General features: G+C 35.0%; 1 protein-coding gene across 2 annotated transcripts in view; it reads right to left on the bottom strand.

The window, feature by feature from the left end:
* Nucleotides 1–22,812, bottom strand: part of LOC149943502 (gamma-aminobutyric acid receptor subunit beta-like) — a 127,947-nt gene that overhangs the window by 31,326 nt on the left and 73,809 nt on the right. For both annotated transcript variants that reach the window (XM_090174896.1, XM_090174895.1), the window contains one exon: nt 14,523–14,605. In XM_090174896.1, coding sequence (XP_090031022.1) covers nt 14,523–14,605 — 83 coding nt within the window. The remainder of the gene's footprint in view (nt 1–14,522; nt 14,606–22,812) is intronic.

Below are 22,812 nucleotides of genomic sequence, written 5' to 3'. Positions count from 1 at the left end.
CTACAACTGAAAATTTCTTACGCACTTCAAAACAATCCGATCAAGATAAACAGGAAATAAGGAGTCTAATCAAAAATTCGTTCAAACACGAGAAACAAGTGAAAAACTTAACTCCATCAAATCTAAACAAAATTGAAAGAACAGCTCTCAAATTCTTTAAAGAAAATAAGGACATTATTGTTTTAGAAGCGGATAAGGGTAAAAAAGTAGTTGTTATGGATAGACTTGATTATGTTCACAAGATGGCTGAGTCTTTAGATAAGAACAATTACTTAAAGCTAAAAAATGACTGTACTCAGGACATTGATAGGAAACTTAGGATTATTATAAATCAAGCGGTGAAATCAAAAGAAATTACGGAAAAGGAGAGATTTAGATTCTATAATGACAATGTTCAGACCCCTCATATTTATGGAAAACCCAAAATTCATAAGCCGAATAACCCACTACGAACTATAGTAGCTTCATATGGAAACCCAACGTACAACACGGGAAAAATTTTATGTAATATAATTTCCCCTTTAATTGGAAACAATATTTCTTGTTTAAAAAACTCTGAAGATTGTATTAAAAAACTAAAATCCCATTGCCCTGTCTTATCCCAGAATGACGTCTTAGGGAGTTTTGATATAACCGATATGTATGGTAGTATCCCTATAAATGAAGCCCTTAAATTATTGGAATCTAAATTGAGAAATGACCCTAATTTATTACAAAGATCTCCTCTTAAAATCAATACAATTCTTAAGCTTTCGGAATTATGTTTAAATAGTACTTATTTTGACTTTAATTCCCAAATTTATAAACAAAAAGACGGCCTAGCAATGGGGAATCCATTATCACCGGTTATAGCAAATCTCTTCGTGGAAAATCTAGAGGATACCATTTTTGGGTCGGACATGGACAAAAATCATTTGGCTTGCTGGCTTCGTTTTATGGATGATATATTTTTTGTATGGAAGGGAGACTTGGATTCATTAACGACTTTTCACAATGATTTAAATAATTTACATAACTCTATTCACTTCACTCTTGAACTAGAAGTTAACCACGAAATTCCTTTTTTAGACCTATTTATTAAAAATGTTAATGGTAAACTAACCTTTTCATTATTCCAAAAGCCTACTCATTCAAAAACCTTTTTAAACTTTAATTCAAACCACCCCAACCATGTAAAAACATCAGTCGTAAAAGGTTTAAAACACCATATTGAATCCATATCTGATAACCCAATTGCGGATAAATTAAAAATTAAAAATCAGTTAATTGAATCAGATTATCCAAAAACACTTATAGAAACCATATTTGACAGAAACTTAATCAGCATGCCTTCTGATATGAAAAGTAAACCTAAAGAGGAGGTTTTAGTTTTACCCTATATACCTAAAACCACAGAGAAACTTAAACGTATTTTGAAAAATTATAAAATAAACTTAGTATCAAAAACCACTAATATACTAAAAAATCAAATTTCTCATTTAAAACCTAAAATAGAAGATTCCGCCATTCGAGGCGTTATTTATGAAATCCCTTGCTCATGTGGAAAAACGTATATTGGTGAAACAAAACGTTCCATTTTAGACAGGATACGTGAACATAAATCCTGCGTGGCTAAGGGCGATATGAATAACGGAATTTCAAAACATATTTGGTCTACGTTAAACCACTCTATTAAATGGGATGATTACAAAATTTTAAAACGGGAAACCAATTGGTACAAAAGAAAATTCTATGAAGGATTGTATATTCGTAAACTAGGTAATTTAAATTTAGATAATATTGTGATTTAAAATTTTATTTTATTTTATATTTATATTTTAATAATTCACACTGACTTACATATACTTTGGATTTATCGGTTACATTGATTCTATTACACACGTAAATTGTTAAAATCAGTAAAACTTTTGTTTATTTTTTAACACGCTGACCTTCTGCTCGCGTGATATTAGAACTTGAATATGGCGCGTGGTAAAATTTTAAATCAAATTAAAACTAACGAACGACTGAAGAAGAGCCTCGGCTCGAAACGTCTTGTATAAAATAAGTTTTATCTTCTAATACCATGCCGTTTTCTCTGAATTAAACATAATTTCTACTAATATTCACCATGGTAAATAATAAGTTTAATATATAACTTTATAGTTATTTCCTTCAAAAACCTTTTGGAATCTTTTACAAATTTTCAAAAGAGGGGGAGAAACTTTTTCCCCTTCGCGCCGCCGCCGCCGCCAAAACAAATCAACGCCACTGACGATTTTTTTTTAATCGGTGCTGACCCAAAACAAATCGGCGCTAAAGTATTCTCTAGTTTAAAGCAAGAATTCAAGATGGCCGCACCCTTTACACATTCACAAATTACGATTTAAAAGCAAAATCGTAAACCTTTTCTGGATAAAATTAACACAATTTAGGTATATTAATTAGAGAATGTATTAATGGTTTATTAAAGTTAACTGTACTTTTATCAAATGAAGTCGTTTAAAAATACCCAAGGCTTAGCGTTTCAAATTGTATAAGCGAATATATTTGACTTTCCAAATTTTACATCATTTGGAAATGTTCTCGCTTCAAGATTTGTTCTTAAAAAACAATAAAATTTTATGGTTACCTTGACGCAACCCTAGTATGGATAGGTATATATAAATACCTTTCGCGTCCTGTTTCTTAAAGGGAAATGAGAGCTTATTTTGAGAGGGTTTTGGGGGCTACATTCCCTTAAATTTGCATAACCTTAATTGGACTAATTTACGGGGGTATTTAATTAGACTCGTATCTTCCTTAGTTCTTCGAATTTAGCCTTGAAGTGATATTTTTAATAGCCCTTTAATCGAGGTACAAAATAGATCTGAACAGTGGCGGCGCTACACTCATGCTAAGTAGGCTATAGCCTATGTCAAATTTTTTGTAGCCTATGTAGCCTGTAATAGGAGGCCCCTATTTCATGAAAAGGGGGCCTAAAAATGATTCTCAGGATACTTTAATATTATAAATATTATCTGGCCCCCTCAATCGCAGGCTTCAATTTAAGCTGTAAAATAAATAGCGCCTATATATTTTCTAAACTTTTCTAGCCTAATTATAACTTTTAAAATAAAACTTTTTTTTAATCTATGTTGGAATTAATTTCATCTGGGGTGTGATTCTACTCTTATCGTTAAAATGTTTACGAAAATAAAAAGACAATTTCAATTAGTGTAGAATCGCTCGCCCCTGACCTATTTATGGGGGCCCCCAAAACCTTCTATAGCTTACCCTGAATAAAGTCTTAGCGCCGCCGCTGGATCTGAATTTGAAGGTCTACAATTGCGTTTATCAAAAGTAAACTAACATAAACAAAAGTGGTCGGAATTGGAAGTGTCCGGACTTACACGCCATCATCCTATATCTTATAGGTAAAAAATCCACTCGCCAGATGGCAGAGGGCGTTTTCATTTCTATATTAACCAGAGAACGCAACTTATAAATAAAATCAAGTGTGTCTATCTTTTTCTCTCTTCCGACCATTTCCCGACCATTTCCCGACCACTATCCGAGCCGCGCAGGCCTACCGAATCTTTCTTCGGGATTTGATCCGAATGATTAACGACAGTTTCGCGTTAAGCGTCCACCAGTCGGTATATAAGGTCACTCTTGACTTATGACGAGGCGCGTTGGCCTCCCACTCAAATTATCGATTAAAATATAAAGAAAGCGAGCCGCGGTGCGCGGGTTAGGGGGTCTTCTGCTGGGATTTATGCTCTAAGCGGGATATAAATAGGAAAGTGTCGTGCTTCGGGGTGTCTATCTTGTTTAATCGGAGTGCCACTCCTACCGCGAGAAAGGCCTTAATCGCCGCCCTATTTATAAAGATTATAATAGGCTCCAAAAGTCGCGCGCTGTCCTTTCATGCCTTTATTACGCGTTCGTAGCGTGTAATTTACGGTGCTCTACGATACAGTTTAAAGCTTTTAAAACTCGAAGGCGTGGTCTTGGAGACGGGCTCGTCTTAATAGCCACCGACCTTTCACCGGAACTTTTATAACAGACAATCCGCAAAACCCGGTTTATAAAACACAAATGACACAAATGTTTCTAGGACAACTGAAAAATGGTCGCGTGTTTCTAGGACAACTGAAAAATGGTCGCGTGCTTCTACCATTAGCTATCTCGTATTACCGCCCGTTGATTTCGCATTAAAAATCAGTTTGAATTATTTTGCCTCGCATTGCGGGTTTTTTTTGGTTAATCTTTATACGTTTAGCGATTCATTGAGCGTGAGAGAACTATCATGGTTTCATTTCCGAAATCGCATTAACTATAGTACGCTATTTTGTCCTGGAAGTCAATGAACGTACTGCGGGGAACGTTTAAGTATATAGTCCCGAATGCAATGCATCTATTTATATAGATAATTAATGGAAATACTAACTTTGCGGGGGAAATTCATTAGTTTTCAGGCTGAAGGCTGTACGTTGGGTGCCTAAGTTCTGTTAACATTCTTAATTAACCTAATTAAATGTTTCTAGTTTATTGAATCATAATTGTTGTAATATACAAGCCGCACCTTCATTAAAATTTTTATATTTGTGAAAATTGCTTAAAACAAAACTTAATTGTTTAAATTAAATTGAATTTGTTTAATATTATATTGGAAATTTATTTTACTATCTGGAAAATGTTTTCAGTGAATGATAATTTGGAATATTCTCTAAAATATGAATTTGGTTACGAATACGACACCTAATTATGGGCACCAAAATACGCGGCATGGACGTCTTGTATCTAATTTTAGATTTAGCGGGACTGATCCGCCGTCATTTCACCTAAAAAAATATTACTTACGAAAGCCGGTAAGTTCGTAAGACGATTCCTCGAAGACATTAGTGAATGACATTAAGCTTAACCGAATATTTCCAACTATTTAAATTATGTATTCGCAGGGGCGTATTTACCTATTAAGTTAAGTTGGCGCACGCCTATGGGCGCCCAATTTTGGGGGGCGCTTTTGCAATTCCATAATTCCCTTAAGCGAAAGTGTCTGAAAGGCCCTGGAAATGAGAAGGCCAGAAAAGCGATGTTTTATGGCGCATCGAACGTTACGTTTTGCGTCTCTCTCCGGAACCAAAAAATATTACATAGACACTGGTGCTGTGGAATACGAAGATGGTACTATGTATGTGTACGTCCAGGGTAAATGCAAAAGGTGAAATCTCGAACTCAACAATCGCCTTTAATAGAATGACTCATTTTGAACCAGCGGTGTTGTGGAAGCCTCCAGAGAGAAAATTTCACTTCGGTCTTTCAAGTACACTAGCCAGACGAGTCTATTGGAAAACTTGAGCTAAGTGCAGGCCACAGCTAAGCCTATTCTTTTTTCTAAGCTTAGCTTAGGTTAATGATCTAAAAGTGACTGGTGACAAAAAAGGATACATATCTAACCAATGCCTAATACTGGAACAATTTTGTAATTTTATTGCTTTAAAGCGGCCGTTAATATTTTGTCGCTTATGGGCGCCAAAAGTCTAAATACGCCTTTGTGTATTCGAAATAGTTAGGGATAACGTATTGGACAATAGCTGTCTTTAGACATACAATGATACAAATGAGATTTATCAATTACTCAGAAAAGACAGAACTATGGATAAAAATTAATCAAGTACCTTAGGCGGTTAGAGGTAGTTTCTAATGAGAGATATTTGACTGCCTAACCGCGAAAGCAGACACAGCATTACTGCTCAAAATGTACCGCATTTATTACTCTACCTGACACCTGACCATGTGAAATTGCAAAAAGCAATTTACTTAATTCTAAACTATACTTTTCCTGTAGTAATATCAGAAGTGTATAGTATATATCTCTAGCGAGAGAAGTGTTAATCTACCGGTATGTAGGGAATAGAGCGCTTGACTAAAATAGCATTTATTAAAAGCGCGTTTTCCAAAACAGCATTTTGTTGCAACGGCGCTTTGTTAAAACAGCGGTTGTTGAAATAGCGTTTCTTAATACCGCGGTTTGTCGAAAGAGCGTTTTGTTTAGTCAGCGTTTTTTGGTTTAGCGTTTCTCAATAGAGCGGTGTGTCAAAACAGCTTTTTCCATAAACAGCGTTTCTGAATATAGAGTTTCTCAAATTAGGGATTTTGAAACAGCGGTTTTGGTCAAGACAGCGGTTTCTTAAAATTTATATGAATTGACGATGGAAAATGTATAAAATACATATGAGCTTCAGGGGTTAGGTTAGGTTAGGTTAGGTTAGGTAAGTTTGCAATACTAACTATCGGCAGAAACCATTAGGTAATGAAATTTGCCGAAATTCCAGAAAAATATGTATTACAATAGGCCTATATTATTAGTGCTATAGAAAGCAGTGCCGTTTTGGGAAACGCAGTTTCGACAAAATACGGTTTTGAGAACCGCCGCTATGACAAAGCGCCGTTTGAACAATTTGTTGTTTTGGGAAATGCTTTATAAAGAAACGCTGTTATGACAAAGCGCCGTTTGAACAATTTGTTGTTTTTGGAAACGCTGTATAAAGAAACGCTGTTATGACAAAGCGCTATTTTGACAAAACGCTATTTTGAAAAATGCTGTTTTGGAAAATGCTGATTAAACAAATGCTGTTTAGGAAAGCGCTGTAGTCCCTACAAATCTAATCTACCAATCCAGCTAATGTTTTTCGCTTGAAACTTGTACCTGCAGATGCTCCAATAGACCATTCTACAAAGTCCGAGCTAAACCAGCCAAACCCTTGGACATTAAAGCTATTGCTGTTAGGACTGGCAACTATCATTATTCCTTAGTTTTAAGAATTGGGCCTAAGTTCCGTTATTATTCGGGCTAGACATATTAAATTTATTTAGTTATATTTTAAATCGACCAGCCAAACAGTGTTGTATGTTTGCCAGATAAAAGATAATAATGAGTCGCCCTGGTTCACGAAAAATCGGGCCACAACTTCAGCCTCTCTATAAACAAAAATAAATAAATAAATAAATAATCAGCTAGGCTAATACCCAAAGCACCACCTTAGGCCTAAGTCATCATGCGACTTTTGAAGCCCTTAATTCAGGTGGCCACATAACTAGTATTTTATAGAATAGTTTATTGATTTTTAAAAATACTTTTTGTAAGCAAATATATTGCGGGGCGAAATTCATCATATAGAGAGTTTCTAAAACTATTAGGCAGAGGGAAAATTTATTTTTAATTAGAACATATTCCTATGTAGTGTAATTTTAATTTTTTTCAAGGTTAGGAAAATTAAATACGAGCGATTAAATAATAATTATAATAATAATAATAATCAGCTAGGCTTATGGTAAAGGCACCCCTTTAGGGTTAAGTTATCAAGCGACTTTTAAAGCATTTTGATGGCGAAGATGAATACTTCCGTCGCAAGACAAATTTAATAAACTTCTGGGAAGACCAATATAATAAATTTCTGGTAATAGTTATAAAAAGTAACTATATTATTCATTGCATACTATCTTTCCATCTGAGAGGTCGGGACTTCAAATTTCAAAGTGATTTCAGAACTCAGAAACTGCAGATTTTAAAAGATCAGAATACGATTTTCATGTTGATTTCTGGTTTCTAGGACTGGTTTTCTAGATTTTGGAGCGGATATTTCACCAGATTTCAGGGTTGTTCAAAATGCTTTCTCCATAACTCAAAATGCAAAATGTAAAATGCCAAATACTTTCTCCATAACTCAAAATGCAAAATGTAAAATGCCAAATACTTTCTCCATAACTCAAAATGCAAAATGTAAAATGCCAAATACTTTCTCCATAACTCAAAATGCAAAATGTAAAATGCCAAATACTTTCTCCATAACTCAAAATGCAAAATGTAAAATGCCAAATACTTTCTCCATAACTCAAAATGCAAAATGTAAAATGCCAAATACTTTCTCCATAACTCAAAATGCAAAATGTAAAATGCCAAATACTTTCTCCATAACTCAAAATGCAAAATGTAAAATGCCAAATACTTTCTCCATAACTCAAAATGCAAAATGTAAAATGCCAAATACTTTCTCCATAACTCAAAATGCAAAATGTAAAATGCCAAATACTTTCTCCATAACTCAAAATGCAAAATGTAAAATGCCAAATACTTTCTCCATAACTCAAAATGCAAAATGTAAAATGCCAAATACTTTCTCCATAACTCAAAATGCAAAATGTAAAATGCCAAATACTTTCTCCATAACTCAAAATGCAAAATGTAAAATGCCAAATACTTTCTCCATAACTCAAAATGCAAAATGTAAAATGCCAAATACTTTCTCCATAACTCAAAATGCAAAATGTAAAATGCCAAATACTTTCTCCATAACTCAAAATGCAAAATGTAAAATGCCAAATACTTTCTCCATAACTCAAAATGCAAAATGTAAAATGCCAAATACTTTCTCCATAACTCAAAATGCAAAATGTAAAATGCCAAATACTTTCTCCATAACTCAAAATGCAAAATGTAAAATGCCAAATACTTTCTCCATAACTCAAAATGCAAAATGTAAAATGCCAAATACTTTCTCCATAACTCAAAATGCAAAATGTAAAATGCCAAATACTTTCTCCATAACTCAAAATGCAAAATGTAAAATGCCAAATACTTTCTCCATAACTCAAAATGCAAAATGTAAAATGCCAAATACTTTCTCCATAACTCAAAATGCAAAATGTAAAATGCCAAATACTTTCTCCATAACTCAAAATGCAAAATGTAAAATGCCAAATACTTTCTCCATAACTCAAAATGCAAAATGTAAAATGCCAAATACTTTCTCCATAACTCAAAATGCAAAATGTAAAATGCCAAATACTTTCTCCATAACTCAAAATGCAAAATGTAAAATGCCAAATACTTTCTCCATAACTCAAAATGCAAAATGTAAAATGCCAAATACTTTCTCCATAACTCAAAATGCAAAATGTAAAATGCCAAATACTTTCTCCATAACTCAAAATGCAAAATGTAAAATGCCCAATACTTTCTCCATAACTCAAAATGCAAAATGCAAAATACAAAATGCATATTGAAAATTGGTTTTTCTAAATGCAAAATGTAAAATGTAAAATGGTTATAGAGTGTTGTCGTCTGATACGATTTTGAAAACTTGTAACGTCACAGTTGTAGTGATAATAGTGGCCGCCATGACAGTTACCGTTTTTTATCAATAGGCAAATTACAATGGTGACGTCGCAGGGTTTCAGACGACAACACTCTATTGCAGCTCAAAATAAAAATACAACGTGCATTTTGAAAATGGATTTCCAAAATGCAAAATCTTTTTACAAATGCACTCTGTTTACTTAATTATTTAAAGTTTATTTATTAATAATTAATTACTAATAAATTATTATTAATTAGTAATTAATAATAATAACGTAGACAATTCAAAACCATCCTCGCAGCCAGCGTGGGAAATAAAGCGGTGGCACTGTACGAATGTTCGTCTGCTTCTGAGTAAGTGAATAAATAAGTATCGCCATCTATGATTACTTGGGAGTAAATAGCAGACGAACTTTCTCTACAAGAGCTGCGATGATGGTACCAGAGTAAAAACATTTTGAAAATGTTTTAAATAGTCTCCTAGAAACTCAAATTGCTAAAATGTAAAATGCAAAATAGCTTCCTAGAAACTCGAATTGCAAAATGTAAAATGCAAAATAGCTTCCTAGAAACTCAAATTGCTAAAATGTAAAATGCAAAATAGCTTCCTAGAAACTCGAATTGCAAAATGTAAAATGCAAAATAGTTTCCTAGAAACTCAAATTGCAAAATGTAAAATGCAAAATAGTTTCCTAGAAACTCAAATTGCAAAATGTAAAATGTCAAATATCTTCTTAGAAACTCAAATTGCAAAATGTAAAATTCAAAATAGTTTCCTAGAAACTCATATTGCTAAAATGTAAAATGCAAAATAGTTTCCTAGAAACTCAAATTGCTAAAATGTAAAATGCAAAATAGTGTCCTAGAAACTCATATTGCTAAAATGTAAAATGCAAAATAGTTTCCTAGAAACTCATATTGCTAAAATGTAAAATGCAAAATAGTTTCCTAGAAACTCAAATTGCAAAATGTAAAATGCAAAATAGTTTCCTAGAAACTCAAATTGCAAAATGTAAAATGCAAAATACTTTTTCTAACTCAAAATGGAAAATGCCAAATGGTATTTTGACTTTTTCAAAATGCATTTTGAGCAACCCTGCCAGATCTCCTAATTTCACGATGATTTCAAGATTTCTAAAATAACTATTTTCTAGAGTGTACGGTATTTTTACGATGAGGTACGGGTACATGATTCGAGGGTATAACATTAGCAGTTTGAGGAAATGAACAATTATTTGGTAAGAGATAAATACATCCGTAAGAGAAGGTAGATAATTTGAAAAGCGGCATTGGGATTAGGAAAGTTCCCTTCGCGGAAATGCGGCAATATCTTTCTGATAATTAGCGCGTTTGATAGATTATTCTTTCTTATTAAGCGGAAGCTAATTTCTGATTTTCCCGAGAAGCGCGATGGCAGATAATACGTCTTCATATTCCCTATAAATAGTCACGCTCCGTATTGATCCGCCAGCTAGATTCGGTGAAAGGCGCGCGAAGAGAATGATGTTAAGAGGGAGGGCGGGCGCGCAGTGGGCGTCCGCCCAGGGAACCCAAAGATCGCGGGAAGAGAGATGATTACCCTCGGGGACGAAGAGGCCCGGCTATTTCTTGATTTGAAAAGGAAACCTCATTTCAAGAGGTAGCCAAAGTTTTGGAAAATTTTCACTCCTTCGCATTTATTATTTATCTCTTTCGAGATGGACTCTTTTCGGCCAGACGCCAGAAAATATAAATTGGACCGCCTAAAAACGGCGCTGAAAGTTTTAATACGGAATTCTTCAGCTAGTTTCAAATCGATATTTTTAGTCTGCTTATTGATGACCAATTTATTAATGAGGTGTGTTTTAAATATCGACGTTTAATGACCAAATGGATATTAATTTAAATATACAGATTTTTATAATTCTTTTCTTCCCACAAGAGCACAAATAAAATTTTGGTAGGGCTGTGCGAGTAGTGTTTTTAGGCAATTTAGTCGGGTATCGAGTACCAATTTCTTTTCATCGAGTATTCGAGTCGAGTAATATTGAAGTCGAGTCGAGTAATCGAGTACTGGATTAAGGGGAAGCTTTCTCTTATTCGAGTCGAGTAACTAAAAAAACCATCGACAAATATTTTTACGAGTCGGCTTATCGAGTACTTGATTAGGAGCTGGTTTTATTCAAATAATGATGAAATTAAATTTAAAAGGAGTGTAAAGTAACTTTCAATGCTGAAAAATATTCCTTTAATTCAAATGAACCACAGTTTCCACAACTTTGTAGGTACCGTTTATTGCCCCCTAATAAACTTTGAAGCAACGAGGATAGAAAAAACCAAATACTCGACGAGTTTAGAGAGCATTTTATTCGAGTAATCGGGTACCCGAATATGAATTTTTAGGTACTCTGTAATCGACGGGTATTCTCCAATTACTTATTCGAGGTCGACTTCGAGTACTCGATGATGTTCAAGTACTCGCACAGCCCTACATTTTGGTCGGGCTAAAATCGAATGTTTTTGTTGGGCCAGTAAAGATTTTCTTCGTGGCCGGGCCCCCAAAGAATTTTAGTCTTCCGAGAGATTCAGGGAAAAAATGGTTTTAATTATAATATGGGACCCCTATACGAGTTTCGCTGGTGGGCCCCAGACAGTGGCGTTGAAACGTTTGAGACGTTGGGAGGGGCAAAGTAGCTCTTGGCTTTTAATATCTTTGTATTTCGTAATTTAATAGATGGAAGTTGATCTTTAACACAAAAAAACAGAACCATTTCAGATAATTTCAGGTATATTATGATACCAAACCAATGTTTCTTAAAAAGTAAGGACCGTAGGTTAATATTATCTCTATCTAGCCTCTATTTGTAATTTTTAACCAACCAAAAAGTTTGAAGGGGCAATTTCATTAGTTACCCCTCCAGAAAAATATTTGGGAGGGGCATTGCCCCTTTGTCTTCCCCGGATTCTACGCCCTAGGTCCCAGAGACTAGAGGTCGGGGACGGTTAATCATTATCCATGTTTAAATTGATTTTTTTCGGGGAAAAATTTAAACAAATAAATTTACCGGTTAATATTTCGGAAAATGATTAAAAAACATGTATTATTCGTAAAATTTGAGCTTTTGATGGAAAAAAACGTCGTTTTCCAGATTAATTTTACAAATTTGTCAAAAAATTAATCGGATAATACAGAAATATAAATTACTTGATCAAAACGTTTTACGAATAATTTTGAGAGCTTTATCTATTGAATAAAAGTTAACCATCCCGACCTCTACCAGATACGTTAATTTTGCCACTGGCGTTGGGTCAAATCTAGGAACTTTTAATGAAGGTGCATTGTGATAAAATTGCAAAACTAATTTCAATAATACCAAAAGTATATAGAGAGTGTAAGTACTTAGAAGAATCCCGCTCCATACACTGCAAATTTTAATTGCTTGAAACCTGTTCGCCAGTTTCCATTGATTTTAAAAAATACCATTCGGAAGAAAAATATAATAAATAGTGATCATTTTCTCAAAAAAATGGTTTAGTCCAGTAGATTATATTTTACATTTCAATACTGACTGGGGGATTAATGCACGCGGTACATTTCAAACCGTGATGTGGTTGCCTAGCTGACATTGACGTTAAAATCCCGCCTTAAGGGGGAAGACTACAGTGGTCATTGTCTACTTTCGCGCTATTTCAAGCTGAACTCTTTTAATTTTGTATTTTAACTTATAAAATTAATATTTAAGTGTAGAACAGCCTCTTGTTTAGTGCTTAAAATAATTTTGACAATTTTAAATTTAAAAGTATTTAAGTTATTACGTTTTAATTCGGACCCCCGGAGCTAAACAAGTTGGGCAAGCGCCCAAACTAACCTTTAGTTAGGATCTTATATCTCGTTAACTAATAATATTATAATTATCAAAATTATTTTAAGCACTAGAGGAAGGTTCAGTCTAATAAGAAAAATATAATTCAATTATGTAATTGTTAAAACAGAAACGTTCAGCTTGAACGAAAAAGAGGCTTTTACTGTATTCTTCCCCCTTAAAGGGTGTATACACTAAACCAAAAGTCATCCGCTATCACCCCCTATGTTCCTTTAAACCTAGTTCAATATTTAGAGTTATATAATATCTAAAGATTAAATAACTTAATATATGGAAATTTTTAAATTTCTGCGGTAAAATTAGTTAAACCGACCTATACCGACCGTTAAGAACGCGTTCCTTTCCGACCCCAGCTTTTAAGTATTCGTTTGAAACGGCGAAAATCGCTTATGGGGAAAGAAAAGTTTTAATATTTCTACAAACTACAAACCGACGCAAACTCGGAGATGTTGTAAATAAACAAAAATGTTTGAAGAATTTCCAACTCCTTACGAGCAAGCGAGATAGGGGTGTAATGGGAACTCGCGACCGGTTTAACGACCCTTGAGAAAAATTTCGTAATTAATGATAGCGACGATGCGAGAAAACAAAAATTTTACATCCACAGAATGCCAGCCGCGAGTACAACATTCGGTCGTCGGTATTTTAGGAAAACGGTGTATCTCCGGAGTTATTCGTTTCGTTACGAGGGCGGTCTAGGCCGAACAGAGAAGAGTTAGGATTCAGTCGGGCGGACATCTCGTCCTAACAAAGTGACGGGCGGCCTGTCACCGAATGTCGTCGGTCACCGGCGCCGATGCTTAATGACTGGCAGAGAGGCGACGACACTACAAAACAATTTCCATGAACTCGTTTTCGCAGCCAGTCGAGTGGAAAATAAGCCGGAAAAATCCCAACGCCATCATACGGCGAATACCCACGCATCCAGCGCTGGTCTTTATACCATAGGTATACGCTCGACATTTAAAGATATATGTTGACGGCAGCGGCTTACGTAACGCGCACGATATTCACGATCGATTTAGCTCGGATACAATTTAACGAAATGCGAGGCTTTGAAGTTCAGCCGAGCGAACCTTAAGCCGAACGTTATTTTAAAACGCTCTTTCCCGCTTAAAATACGAACTACGCTAACTTTTACCTCAGCTATAACGAACTTAGGTTACGTGTTTTACTAAACAGCGTGCTCGAGCGTTTTAAACAGGCTTTAAAGAACGTCATTCAAGGAGATATTAAATTAATGGTTTTCGTAGGATCAATTTCGTCACATGTCCAAACCACTTTACGAAATGTACAAATTTGTCATACGTTCCAACCACTTTACGAAATGTACAATTTCGTCACATGTCCAAACCACTTTACGAAATGTACAAATTTGTCATATGTTCCAACCACTTTACGAAATGTACAATTTTGTCATATGTTCAAACCACTTTACGAAATTTACATTTTGTCATATATTCAAACCACTTTACGAAATGTACAATTTTCAATTAATATGGTTCAAATTCAAAAAGAAAATATGATGACAATGCGAATAGTAATATTGTACTTACAGCTCTCGATTTCAATTGTGCACAGCTGCCTGTCCATAGGAAAGTATTGCAAGTCCATAGGGCAGCTAGCCGTCACGGTCAATCTGTAAAATACAATGAGAGTACATCAGTTATTTGCGCCACAACTTGCAGTGTTACCATAAGACCACTTTAATTCATAAAAATCCAGGTCCGTTGCCAAAACTGGAAAATATGGAAAATAGTGGCGATAATGGATATTAAAGATATATTACGCGTCAGCAGCTAAAAACTAGTTTGATTGAAATTATCAAATTATGAAAATATTTAATTAAAGTAGTAACATTCTACTTCAATTTGCATAGTACAAAAAATATGTACAAATTGGAATGCAATGTCCAGTTCAATTTGGAAAAATCCACAATTTTTCATATTATTTTCCACCATAGGTGTATAATTACGATCAACGGATAGGTTTAAATCTGCTGGTGCAACGAAATTGCGCGTTTTTAATTTTCTCAGTCCGAGAATTTGTAAAACATATCGACTATTGGTCTAATCCTAGTCTTAACACTAACCATAAATTTAACAATACATAAAATTTTTACAAGACTGATACTTCACTAACTAACCAAAAATTTCATCCATAAATTAAGAGTTAATATGCTCATATTGGGTTGGCGGAGTGGTTAGCACTTTCGCCTTGTAGCAAGAGGAGCCGGGTTCGATCCTAGCTTGTGGCACTGGGTGAAAACTCGGAACAACTCCCTCTGCGTTGAGTTTGCAAGTTCTCTCCCCACTGGTTAAAGGTGTTTTCCCCTTCCCTAAAACCTTGTGCAGGTTAACGGTAGTAGTCAGTGTAGGGGGCTGTTGGCATGCAGGGCTTGCCACCACCCTCCTACGCATTGTAACCCGGCCACCTGAATTAATGGCTTTAGAAGTCGCGTGATGACTTAGGCCTAAGGTGGGGACTTGGGTATTAGCCTAGCTGATTATTATTGTTATTTTTATTTAAACCTCACGTCTAACCGCAGCGGCTAGCATGCATTTAGCTGGCTAATTCACTTTAATATACCTATTAAAAAATTAAATATAGCATAAATAATATTTATACTCAAAATTTTATAAAAAATCGTATAAAACCCCAAAGCAACCATAGTGTTATACAAATAAAATTAAAGTAATGAATTTTAACAATGGCCCCGTTAGGTTGTGGACTAAAAAAATAAGAAAAAACCGTTTGAAAAACAATATAACATGAAACATTCTATATTATAACACAAAACTCAAATCGTAGTTAAGTCCAAAAGTAGTAATACTACCGTCGTGTACCCTACGATATATAAAAATGTATTATACAACCAAATTTGCGCCGTATAATCTACTTATATTGGACAATAAAACGGAAATTTTTAAATTGGAAATATAACCTAAATTCTCCTTGTTTCTCGAAAAGCGGGGGTTTATTTTTAATAAAATTGTATTGTCCATCGAATGTTAAAAAAAATAAAAAAACAAAATGGCGGCCGATACCCTATACTATAATCTTAGCCTCGCTTTAACCAATGAGGTAGAATAAATAGAGATCCAAAAAAATCTGAGATTCGCGGGACAGGTTTTATTTGAGTCGGAGAATTAGGCTTAGTTTCAACTTTATCCAATCGTGTTGGCGAAATCTGTTTCTATAAGCAGACACTCTTGCAAAATATGTTAAGGTTTAGTTTTCCAATAACACGATAGATGGCGCCACCACGATTTGATTAAGTTAATTTCCTAGGCCTAACTCTCCAACTCAACAAATACTGTCCCCAGGCTTGGAAATAAGGTTTATTTCTAAACTGGTCTATTTGGCCAGTGACTCCCAACTCTTGAATTATTTAAGTGGTCACGTAGACCAGTTGGTTAATAATACGGTAGATAATTTTGAATTAATAAACTGGACACTGGACCAGTAAACCCCTAGCTTTTGAATAAAAAAACTGGTCCGAGCAATTAATAAACTGGTCTTTGACCCAGTGACCACCGCTTATTTCCAAGCCTGACTGTCCCGCGAAACGGTAAGTCCTGGTAGGAGGATTTAGATCTCTATTTATTCTACCTCATTGGCTTTAACATAGGCGGATTTTCATCACCTTTCGTTGAAACCGTAGATATTCCTGTTGTCTGGTATTCTGTAGTATTATCTAAATTTGGGATTTTTATGACTATTCTCATTGATTCGCTTATGAAAAAGGAAAATGTACTAGTTTAAATTACAGCTCGTCAAAAGAACTTAACATGGAAAAGGTGTAGTTTTTTGTGATTATAAATTTCCATTCTGAGAATCATAGACCTAAATTTAGTTAAATAAAGTTTAGTTTGGTTCCCTAATGATAGCTTTTATTCACAACGTTTCTTCAAATCAACGTTGGATTTTCTGTTTCAAAATAAAATATAAACTATTGAATTTTTACCAGTTGACATTTTCAACAATATTTTCCATCGCGAATTTTTTAGTCCAACTGAAACCATGGACATCGAAAATAAATATCTAGATACAAGTGCGAAACTTTACTCATTTATCGGGAATTATTTTAAACAAACCTTTGTATGTAGTGAACTAAGTACATCTCATTGATTGTGTTAATATTTCATTTAAAATGCTGCTATAGTTTGAAAAATACTACAATAACGTAGTTAACCTTAGCACTATACAAAAATCTAAATACTCGGTGGCACTTAAGTAAATAATATACTAATGAAAGTGAGAGAAGCCGAACAGTGTTGCTAAATCGTGGGATTTGCAATGGCTATTCCTGAAAATGGGATAAAGGAATTTGTTTTAACAAATTCAAAGGGGTTCATGGGATTTTACATGTTATGAGGAACTTTCGAGGGTTAATTGAACTTTTCCAACTTCAAACCACAATCTCACCCAGGGCAGGAAATAAGAAATTAAAGTTATCGGAAATTTGTCCAGTGAACCCCCCTCATTTAGAAAATTTAATCGGACAATGTCCAATAAGTTTACATTTTATTGAATTTGTAGAAAAAAAAACATTCCCAGTTTATTGAAAAAGTTATCGGACATATGCAAAATTTATCGGACAATGTTCAGTGTCCTGTGCTTATTTCATGCCCTGATCTCACCATTTTTAACTGCATACATTTTTAAGTAAAATTAATATCAAAACAAAAATATTTCTTTGTCTCTATTGGGCGGTTTATAGCCCGAAACTCTCAGATTTTAAAATCTCGAACACTGGCAACACTGAGCCGGATTCGATCCCAGCTTGTGGTACTGGGTGAAAACTCGGAACCACTCCAGCTCTACGAATTCCCCTTTCCATAAAAACCTGCTGAAGGTAACGGTAATAGTATATGTAAGGAGTTGTTGTCTCGCGTGGAATGAAGGGCTTGTCACCACCCTCCTTCGAAAATTAACCTGGCCACAGGTAATGGGCGTCACTGGTTGACTAGGAACTACATGTGTGGCTCCTTGGCAAAGACTATATATACGCTTCGCTTACTAGACAGGCGTGTTCTATGGCTCAACTTGCATACCGATTGTGGCTCCATCTCGACGCTGGTCAAAATTTTCCCCTAGCTTGAGCTGTGTTACTAGTGGCGCCTCTAGCCGCGGGTCCAAATATTACCCCAGCTTTTACAGTGCTACAGAGGTGTTAACAGATTTTTCGTAGGAACACGCCTGTCTAGTAAGCTCCTTGGGTATTAGCTTAGCTGTGTATTAAAGAAGAAAATGGTATTTTTATTACTGTAACTGGGGCCAATGTGCTTCCTACTGACAAACAACTATGGTAGTATTGTTTCTAGTCACGGTCTTTCATAGCAACGGTAGCCAATTTTCACTGGTTGAAATATTCTCGCCACGCGCAGTAAATTTCAGACAAATAACGTGCGATGACGTAATGGGCAGCCAATGAAATTGGTAACCTTTGCTACGTTTCTATGGGCACCCACATTTGCGCTAAACAAATTATATATACAGGGCCGTATTATGGACTAGGCAAAATAGGCAATTGCTTAGGGCCCGTATCTTTCGAAGGGCCCGGTCTCGAATGTTAAGTTTAATTTCAGATCCGTATGCCAATATAAACTACGCTGCAATTAGCAGAGTATATTTAAACAGAGTACAGAAAATACTTTAATCTAAACAAATGTCTATGAACTAACATTTTTTAAATTAAATTTACTCATGCATCCCGTCTTATCTTAAAATCCATTACGTCGGCCGGTATTTCGTTAATGATCTGCAAATCCGCCTATTTTCCCAACAGATTTTGTACGTCTGTCGCAGTTCAGCACCTTTTAATCGATATTTTAACATCCGGAGGACAGTAAGTACTTCGCCCGGTTTCAAGACCTTTCCTAGGTCCCGGAAATCTATTAACACGGCCCTGTCTATATATTGTGAAAATCGTACTATCTTGGAAAAAAAACCTTGATAATAAGAAATCCCAGTTTATATATTTTTAGGAAAGGAAGTACGGCGAGTTCACTAAAATCTAAAAGTATCGGAAATTCCTGTTAAAACCTCTCACCAGGGGAACGGAAACTGACGGGGGAAGGAAGAATATAAAAGCGAGCAAAAGTTCACCCCCTCTATTTTCTATTTGGGGCGCGCGTTGCTTTCCTTTACTTTAAGTTTTAGTTTTAGTTGCAAAATGAAATCGATGATGCTAAAGTAATCGATAGGCATCAAGATTCATCCTGGTTGTCACTTTGCGCCAGTCAAGTGTTTCCACCAGCCCCGGAGTATTGGAGCGTAAAGCGGCCAAACTTAGAGCGCAGTAGAAGACCATATAAATTCTTCCGAAGAAGAAACGGCTCAGTCTTAGCTAATCTATCCTAGCATTGTCCCCAGAGTGCTTCTTTCGGCGAGTAATCGACATTCTTTCTCCTAAATTACAGTCTTTTATTGACCCACGTTTGAATCGAGTCGGGTTACATAAACTAAAGAAACTTTGGGAGCTAATCGTCCACTTACTATATTACGTTCGTAATAAATTTTAGTTACTAATTCTAACTAAATATTCGCTGGACAGTGGCGTACCGACGGTCAGGGCTTCCACATTTGATGTCTAAAATTTCCCTGGCGATAAATTCATTTAACAAAAAATCCCTTTTATCCCATTTTTATCCCTCGCTATGTTTTGGAACTTTTAGTACTAATTTATACAAATATTCAGTTTAATTCTGAAACGAATTCCAAATATAAGGTTTTATTTTGTACAAAATTAGTTACATTAGAATAATTTTATTAAAATATATATAAATGGATATGTAGATCATGACTTTCATTATTATCTAACGTATTGGAAATATTGATTACACCTGTGACTCATAACATATCCATGGACTAAATATACATTTAGAGTACGACTACAACAGGCTTTGTTATCAGAAAAGCTAAAAAATCTCTTTCTTTCCGTGCTAAGAGCACTTTTCCCTCACTTTTCCCGTATTCCCTCTTAAATTGCATTATTCCCATTTAGCATTTTGGAAGGTTGAAAAATCCCGGAAAAGGGAAGCACTGCCGACGGTATATGACGCCCGGTTAAAAAGTTTCAAAATGGCGCCCTTTATACCAAAAAAATTATAATAGCTTTAAATTTTTTTTATTAAATGAAAATAAATTTAATGATATGCACTAGCTAGCGTTTTCTTAATGTAAATCTGAGTGAAAAGCCTGTCTCTCCTCCGAGAACAGACCGTGATTTTAGTCTAGACTATGCTACCTTCCACCGTTAATTTAGTATCGACGTTGGTACGGTCTTACTTTAAATTTTATATAACCTACTGATTAATTAACCAACCACAACACAAGTCTGTCCTTCGTAAGTTCGATTTTGTTGCGTATATATCATAGATATGAGATATTGTGATACATTTTGGAAAAACTAGAAATTGTTTTAGATAGAAATCTGATCAACTGAAAAATTAAAATTCTATTGAACGAAGAATCAGAATTATCACTGGTTGAAGGAACAATGTTTTGGCGCAACCCTACATGATAGCCAGCTTGGCGCCCGGTTAAATATTAACCCTCTTAACCCGGGTCGGTACGCCTATGTCGCTGGATGTTAATGATTAAGTAGTAAAATACTTCAGCGAACATTTTCAATTAAAAGTTCTTTAATTAAAAGATAATAATGGCTTATTATTCTCCAGCGATTTAGGGCCGATTACGAATTTTCGTACGCCACTTTTGCCCTATAGACTACTTTACTGAGTTTCATAATTTGAAATCGATTTGAAAATTATTTGACCAAAGTAATGTAGTAAATTTGTAATTTAAATTGTATTTTCTTACTGGAAGGTTTTACTTAATATCGTTCTTAACTATGACCTACTTTATCGGTTAAATATGTCATTTATCAGGCAAAATTTAAATAATTAGAAGTTTTTAATATATCGAATTAAAATTCTAAGCATTAAAAAATAAACTAGTACTTTCGCAATTTAAAAAACTGTAATAAATACAATTTGTATGAAAATGTCTTCAAAATACCTTTGTCTATTCCCAAAAACACTATATTTGTTTGCCTTTTAAAAACCAAAATCGGCTCAAAATATTCACTTGCCCTTGGTATATATAAATACATTATTGTTCAAATCTTGCACCAACTAGCAAAAACTCTACTGAAATGTTCCTATTTTCGGTTATTTACTGTTGTCCAACTACCATTTTAGGTATAAAAATTCCTTGTACTTTTTTAAGTCCTTATACAACAAGATCTACTTAAAAATTCGAACTAGACGCACGATTTGTATTTGGGGGTCTTTTTTAAAAAAAATACGGACAAGCTCTACATTCTTTTAACTGAGGAAAGATGGGCTTATAGAAAAGGTAAATCCATCTTTGGAACAGGAATATCCATTACGAAAAATTAAAGGTCTTTTCTATGGGGAAGATTGACGGGCGCCGAGAGTAGGAATAAAAAGGGTGTCAATAATAAGCCCTCATTCGCTTTTAAGCGTAGGAAAGTTTTAAATAAAAATCCGCTTCCTTCTGACTAAGCCGTAGCTTTTATATTGGGAGAAATGGCTTTTTGGAGGCGGTGCTTGGAACAAGGGATCATTCCTCTTTCCACGGGCTGCCAGTTTTTCACGCTTTAAACATTTTATATAAGGTTTTCGTGAAAAATAATAAAAGAAATCTCCCCCACCCCCCGAATCGAGGGACCGACGAAGCATCAAGGGCTTTGTGTATGCAAAAAAGTTGGGAAGAATTTTTTTTTTTAAGAAACCATTTTTTTCTGAAAGGTCTTTAGAAATCTGGGTTACGGGTTTGGCTTATACCGTAGAAAAGTGGGCCGGCTCTACGAAAGGCGTCTACCAGTTTGACATTATGCGCATTTTCCAAATAGGGTCATTGGTGTTGACTTGAGAAAATAAGTTATTGTACTGAATATTTCTCGTATACCTCCGTGAATCTTAGCATTTGCTTAGAATATACTTTGGAGGTCATTTTCAAGTTTTGAGACAACTTAACCTTTTCAATAAAATTTGTTATATACATTGTTAAAATTTTATAATTAAACTTCTTGTTTCTGTTTATGAAATAAGTTAATTTCGCGGGAACAAACCCTGCTAAAAATTGGGTACATCTAATCACAGATTTTCGTAAAACATTTCTAGTGATTCCACACAATATTTCGGGGATTTCCACTGAGTTATCTTAAGTTTTCGGTGATTTCCACATACATGCTTAAGCGATTTATCGTGATTACCTACGATTTGTACACCTTATTACTTAAATAACTACCCCATCAGTTAATTTCTAATTAATGAAAATTTCCGAAAGATTAATAACATTCATTTTGTATTTATGACCTTTAAAGATATTCACGTGCCGTGACCAAAACATTTTCTGCAGCACCTTTCTGCCGCGATTCTTTATACGCTACTTGGGAGGTTTAACAACCATCGAGTCTCGAAGTTTTGGTGAAGGGTACGTGGTCTGGCCGTAATCTCAGCGCGTCGTGTAAAACAAAGCGAAACGTGCCGGTAATCGCCCCATTTCTTCGTCCATAAATCCTTGGTCCATAAAACACCGCGAAAGTAGGCACGCGGAGCGTTTTCGTATTCTACGCTAAGAGAATAAAATCATTAATTTCTGTTTCTCGCGCGAAGTATCCTCTCGAAATAAAATAAGCCTTTGCCAATACGCCGTGGCAAACGTTTTAGGGATTGCGTTCGCCAAAAACTGGGACGAAGTACGCTTTCTTCGTATAGTTATAACACATTTTCCTCACGAAACATTCCGCGCACTTACAATCGCGAGCGCACGAATGGCGCTGTTAAAGAAGTAGTCCTCGAACGCGAGGCT

The sequence above is a fragment of the Leiobunum rupestre genome, chromosome 5, assembly GCF_980474605.1.
Source record: "Leiobunum rupestre chromosome 5, qqLeiRupe1.1.hap1, whole genome shotgun sequence".
Lineage (NCBI taxonomy): Eukaryota > Metazoa > Arthropoda > Arachnida > Opiliones > Sclerosomatidae > Leiobunum > Leiobunum rupestre.
This window is presented reverse-complemented; position numbering and strand designations above follow the sequence as displayed.